Genomic DNA, 6,458 nt, shown 5'->3' on the forward strand with positions numbered 1-6,458 from the left:
GCTATCAAGTCTTTTTCCCCTTTCAAATTCCCTGCTTAGTCAAATGCACACACATATCATGAACCTTATCATCTCCTTCAAAGATTCATCAGGCACTGACATTATACCTCAACTCACCTCTCATCCCTATATCTCTATAAGGCCGGCCGACCACCACCCCTGGTGGCGGCGCACGACCAACAGCGGCAACACACAGAGGCGCGTGGAGGTGCGACGGGGCGGAGATGGCGGCTGCAGAGGGGTTTTGTGTCGAGATCGAAGGAGATAGGGGCTGTAGTGGTTCGAGTGACGGCCAGATTCTCCGACGAGTTTCCGGTCAGGTGCTCCGACGAGTTTCCGGTCAGGTGCTCCGACACGCCCCACACCCCTCGATCGACAAAATAGATCACCACCACAATCCGGTGGTGGTGTGGTGGCGAAGAGAGACGGTGAGAGAGAGGAGCCGGCGGAGCGGCGTCGAGCTTCGGCGAGGTACAAGCAGCGACGACGGCGACGGAGGTAACTCGCCATCGGGTTTCGTTTCAGAGTCACTTGATTCAGGTTGTTCAGATTTTGAGTTGGGGATTCAACGCGGTTCAGGTTCGGGTCTTCTCGGGTAAGATTCATGCTCAACATTTGATTTCGGTTCAACATCAGACACGGCTATTTATTCGGGTGTCGTTCGGGTCAGATCTGGTCTACTGTGGTTCGGGTCAACATTTCGGGTTTGGTCAGTTAGTCAACGGGTCAAAGGATGGTCAACAGGTCAGCCTGGTTCGAGTATGAACCAACTCGGTTTTGTTCATTTGATTCCAATGTTCACTTCTGATGTTAATTTTGTTTTCTTGTTAAAATAGAAGTTAGGGGTGGTGGTGTTGCCGATTGAGTCGGGTTTCAGTCTCGACTCGCGTTCGGACAACATTCAGGCTCGGTCAACATCCGTCAACGAGAAGTTTCTGGTCAAACCCATGTCAACATCGGTGAAAGCGCAGTCAACTTGAAGAACCGGTAACAAGATTTAAACAACGCAAAACTTCGCTAATTAGTTATAGATTTAGATTTTATATTACGTGAAACCGAGCTCGACCCGATTAGTTTACGCTTATACGGTTGCGATTTATTACGTTCTTTGCGTTTTTAATGAAAATTATACATATATACTGTTTATGTTAATGAAATATTGTTGAAAAATTGTTGCGTTTTGATTAAAATATCGACACTTTGGATGTCGAGGTTATCCTGAAAACAGAGGAAACTCTGCCCGATTTTCGTTAAAAACACGATAAGCGAAACATATTTTGTTATAAAAACGATACATATCGGAATTCAAGCTATTTTATAGAAATAAATATAAGTGTATACTTATTTCTAATTATGTTTTATAACATAGCAAATTTGAGTTATACTATTCGTTGATCATGAGTTATGAGTTTATGAAAGTCAATATTTATATAAAACCAATATAGTTATACATGTTTATTTCAAGGTCGTTATTCGTTTAACTTTTGTATGATAAATATAATTGTTATAGTTATTTCGAACGACTATTATTCGACAATTATTTAACAAACGTATAATTAGTCACATTTATTACAACCGTCGTTAGTTCGAATGTCATGTTTTCGAATGTAGATATATGTATATCTTTATTTATTTGCATCATACGAAAACTACAATGGTAGGGTACCGCATCGCATACGACATATCGAATACGTACCATCTTATCTACATATTTCTTTTCACGACGACCAACACGACATCGAAAGTATATATTTATATTTGAAAATATATAAATATATATCTTAATCACTCGAAAACTAAGTCGATCTCGAGACTTAATTTTATCCCGGTCATAAACGGGATCAACTAATAATAGTTTGGTTATTTCAAACCAAAATATTAACACTACCTTAGAATCGTTGAGTTAACGATTCGGCAGAGCTCGGACTCGTAGTTTAGCTGCATCAATTTAGTTAGAAACTTATAATTATTTCTTGATTAGGAATGCTTTAGTTGCACGCTAGCGAGTTCACATTTGTGGGATGACACTACGGAATCACGCTAGGCTAGCTTTGCACAGGAATATCCAGGTGAGTTCATAACCCCCACTTTTTACTGTTTTACATTTTTATAAATGTTTTTGGGGGTGGAAAGACATGCAAGTTTTGCAAAAATAAACAACTTTTCGTTGAACGAAAACTCATATTTCTAAACCGTATTGCGAATGGATTTCAAGGAACTCAAATGGTTTACGAACGGTTTATACTAAACATACCGGTTTTACAAAACAAACGCGTATTTTCAAAAAACGTGCATGATTTTCATGACTAGTGACAGGAATGTCCTAGTTACTACAACGGGACTGTGTTGTTCTGTGTACAAACAACGAGATAACCCAATGAGTTCATGTCCCCCTTTTTCTTTTAACGTTTTCGGTTTACAACTCTCGGGGGGAAATACATGTTAACAAGGGTATGATTAAGCTATGGAATGAACTCTTGGATCACGTGCGAATAGGCGCTAACTTAGGCACCATTAATCCTTTTAAGGACCACGAAACAGGGGGTAGATCTATCGGGTACGGGCGAGCCCCACTCACGGTCCTTGTGCGGCCACTTAGAGTGCTTTTGTGTCCCTGTCGAAGTGAATCGACACTTAAATCGTCTACCGGGTTGAGTGCTTCCTATGTCGGCACACATATTAATGTCTTAGCTACACATTAATGATCAACATGTTCATAGACGCATTACATACCTACTTATAAACTGAACTTTCAAATGTTTTTAAGATTCATTTGATGTAAACTCACAAATACATGGATTTACAAACTTTGGTAACGTTTTTCAAATTATACCTAAGTAAGAGGACGCGCTGATCCTGCTTATAAAGGTTCGTTTGGGCTCGGCCCACTCTCTCTCGTGCAATGCACAAAGACTATTGTGGGCTAGACTCACAGTTTTTCATATATCATGCCAAGAAAATAATTTTACTATATTTTCTCAAAAACTTTAAAACCGGTTATCAAAAAGATTTATTTTAAATCTTTTCAAGACAAACTATGAACTCGCTCAACTTTATGTTGATTTTTCGCATGTTCTTTCTCAGGTTACTTTTCAAAGATATGGCACGGTTGGAATAGGAGAACCCATGGGAATTCGAGTACTTAGCAAGCGTTCATTGTTTAGAAGTCTTAGCTTATTGCTTCCGCTGTGCAATGAAGACACCGGTCCAGTCACGCCAGCTCTGATTTTTCGGGATGTGACAATAAACATACTCACTTTTACATGAACTCGCTCAACTTTTGTTGATTTTTCAAATTACATGTATTTCAGGAAATTAGGGATCTGGCAAGGTATGCTATGTCGTCAAGCTGCGTAGGAGAAATGATGTCATCCGAGTTTAGGGATTGTGACTTTTGCCTGGACGAGTCACAAGTCTTAAACTGTGTTTTTAATTCATGTCTTATGGTTGTGTCGTATGCACAAGATTTTTATTATGTCATGTTGTAATTTCGTTGCATGTGTCGACTTTTGAAAACAATGTTGCCGTATTTTATTTTTAAAACTTGAATTAATTGATGATCATCATGGTTTTACTTTCATATAGCTTTGTTGTGATTAAGCTATGGTATTAAGAAGTCACACCAAATAAACCCACATTTCCGCAAAGCCAGGGTGTGACACTTTCCACCCTGAAATCACTTATAAAAATGTAAAACCGTTAGATGGAGGGGTTATGAACTCACCTCGATATCCTTGTGCAAAGCTAGCTGAATATGACTCTGTGATGTCGCTTCCAAGACGTGACTCGCTAGCATGCAGCCTATAACATTCCTAACACAGAATATCTTATTAGTTTCTAATAAAATGATGTAAATAAACTACGTGTCACCAAGCTCTACCGAATCGTTAACTGAACAATCCGATGGTATGTTGTTAACTTGAAAGAAACAAAAAAGATATACTTGTTAAGTTTCATTTAATGTCGGTGATAATTACTAAGTCTTGGAAATGATTAGTTTCCGAGAGGTTTAGTGTATTTATATTTATATAATAATATAAAATATATTTATGGTATCGTATTAGTTGTCCTGAAAGGTCGTGCGTACACGTAACGAATATTTATATGTAAGTATTACATTGAAAATTCATATAATGCAATATGTAAATTTATAGATGTATATGTATATAACCATCATGTAGCCGAAATAGAAATCTCGCGTCTCGAGGATAATTGTCAAAATGTATGTATATACGCCGTGTAGGTGTTTTAAATAAATGTAAAGAGTTATATTTATTCTATAGAGTTTTTGAGTCGTGGACGTTTAAAATAAATATAAATAATTATATTTGTTCTATAAAAGATTTTCGCGTCTTTGATGTTTGAAATAAATATAGATAATTATATTTATTTTATAAAAGGTTCCTGGGTTTTTAGACGTTTGAAATAAATATAAAGAATCATATTTATTTTATAGAAGGTTCCCGAGTTTTAGACGTTTGAAATAAATATAAATGATTATATTTATTTTTATAAAAGATTACCGACTTTTGTTATCTTGTAAACGCGCTCGTTGGAATGTTAGTGACTCGTTTTTGTAAGTGTTATAATGTTCGTCAAAATCAATATACATTTGAATTCGTTTTTGTAGAAATTACTTGAATCCGATACACGTTTCGTTTACGGATTTTCATGAAAAATGGGCAGATTCCTCTGTTTTTTTTTTGGACGACCCCGACAACAAAAGTTGTCGATATAATTTTCAAAACACAATAACAATGCAACAATAACAATACACATATTCATATAAATTACGTTGCTACGTTTATGAAAAAGTCCAAGTCACTTTTAGTAAAACGATTTCATTAATTTGTTCGGTTTGAGCTCGATTTCGCGTAAGTAATGGAAATAACATAAATAACATCGCGCCGTTGTAAAATTTTACCATCTCTCGTGACGAATCGTCGAATTGGTTGAATGAGTTTACCGGGTTTGACCCGGGTTGACCGAGTTAACTCGGTTTTATCCGAGTTGACCCGAACCGCATCTGATGTTGACCGATCTGACCGAACCGGACTTGAACCGAAGCTAACCGGTTGACCAAATCTAACCACTATTGACCGTTGACCCAAGTAAGACCCGCACCCAAAAGCCTGAACTGAACGCGAGTTGACCCGTGTGAACAGAAACCCGAACAAATCTGTACCGGACGCGTACTAACCCGAGCAGAACTAACGCAACCACCTGTCGCCGCTGCTGCCATTAACTCCGGCGCCCTTATGCTTCCGTCAGCCACCCCCATCATCACCTTGCCGCTGTCGTATTCCCCGTCACCAACCACCATCGTTACTTCCCTGAAATATGCCGTAACGGCGAAGCACCACCGCCACTGCCGCCGTTAGCTCCGGCGGCTATATCGTCGCCGTCGACCACCATCCTCCTCCGATACTGCATGTTGCGGCTGCTGCTGCTGCTGCTGCTTATTGTGCGCCGCCACCAATGGATGGTGGTTGGCCGTTTCTTCATCAGAGAGAGGGAGAGAAAAGCGAGAGTTGAGGGAGTGTTATGGGTGCGTCGCTGCCGGAAAACCGGCCGAAATCCAGCTGCAGTCGCCGGACCAGGAAGATGAGAGGGAGAGAAGAAAGGGGGTGCGGCTGGGTTGTTCTTGGGTGCTAGGGTTTCACAAATGAAGAAGATAAGATAACTTGCTTATATAGTTAGGTTTTATTAGTGGGTTTTGGCCCAGGCCCACAAGCTCCCTTTTAGTGTTTTGAGGGGCCCAGTTGCATCTTCAAGGCCTGTCTTCACACCCGATTGTCATAAAATGTTGTAGGATATTATTTTAGTGTCAAAATTACATAAAATGAAGTTGGTAGTCGGTATTAATCACGTGCGTTCGTCGGTTGCGTTAAAACGCGTAAATTGCTTCGGTTGTCGTTTCTTGTCCATTTTTCGATCCGGTTTCAATAGTGAATATTAAAATTTGATTACAAAACTAAGTATATCATAATATTTTAGTTTTTAAGGTTATACACGAGTTCGATGCTTCCGTTTCGTTGTCGGTACGTTCCTGCAGTCGCATTTTTCGTTCACGTTTGCGTTTTGTGGCGTTCGAAAGCATGATAATTTTGTAAAAATCAAACTCATATGTATAAAGTATACGTATAAAATTTGTATTTGTGGCACTGCCAGTATTTTGTCCGGTGTTAGTTCGTTATCATTTAACGTTCAGCTGATTTCCCGCAAATCACGATCCGCGCACTATAAAGCCGGAAGAACGTTCTTAGGCACTCCAGAAGCCTAATTAAGTTAATTTACTAGTTAAAACACTACTAATTATTGTCTTAATGCTCGTATTGCGCGTAATTATACATCAAAAATTGTCGTAAGTTAATGGTGTTTATATACTAGTTTCCTAACACAACCAACCAAAAAAACAAAACTTTATGTGAAACAGGCTCCCCGCATCGCGCAGGGAG

The 6,458-nt window shown here is 39.1% G+C and overlaps 1 protein-coding gene across 6 annotated transcripts; it reads left to right on the forward strand.

Annotated features, from left to right (window-relative positions):
• Positions 1 to 3,146, forward strand: LOC110936094. 6 transcript variants are annotated; one of them, XM_035989152.1, is made up of 4 exons: positions 1 to 595; positions 671 to 759; positions 837 to 987; positions 3,085 to 3,146. In XM_035989152.1, exons 1-3 carry the CDS (start codon positions 225 to 227, stop codon positions 863 to 865), a joined length of 489 nt encoding a protein of 162 aa, XP_035845045.1. In that variant the 5' UTR covers positions 1 to 224; the 3' UTR covers positions 866 to 987; positions 3,085 to 3,146. The 6 variants fall into 6 exon arrangements, with proteins under 6 accessions (XP_035845045.1, XP_035845043.1, XP_035845046.1 ...); XM_035989150.1 differs by lacking the exon at positions 3,085 to 3,146 and adding an exon at positions 1,982 to 2,042; XM_035989153.1 differs by lacking the exon at positions 3,085 to 3,146 and adding an exon at positions 1,982 to 2,042 and having other exon boundaries at positions 840 to 987.
• The last annotated feature ends 3,312 nt before the right edge of the window (positions 3,147 to 6,458 follow it).

This window comes from Helianthus annuus, chromosome 4 (assembly GCF_002127325.2).
Source record: "Helianthus annuus cultivar XRQ/B chromosome 4, HanXRQr2.0-SUNRISE, whole genome shotgun sequence".
Classification (NCBI taxonomy): Eukaryota; Viridiplantae; Streptophyta; class Magnoliopsida; order Asterales; family Asteraceae; genus Helianthus; species Helianthus annuus.

Bases quoted from the DNA above. Each gene is read 5' to 3' on its own strand.
- LOC110936094 (XM_035989152.1), top strand. From the start codon at position 225: ATGGCGGCTGCAGAGGGGTTTTGTGTCGAGATCGAAGGAGATAGGGGC. The intron at 596-670 runs GTAAGATTCATG...CGTTCGGGTCAG, and splicing joins TCAGGTTCGGGTCTTCTCGG to ATCTGGTCTACTGTGGTTCG. The intron at 760-836 runs GTATGAACCAAC...TTGTTAAAATAG, and splicing joins AACAGGTCAGCCTGGTTCGA to AAGTTAGGGGTGGTGGTGTT.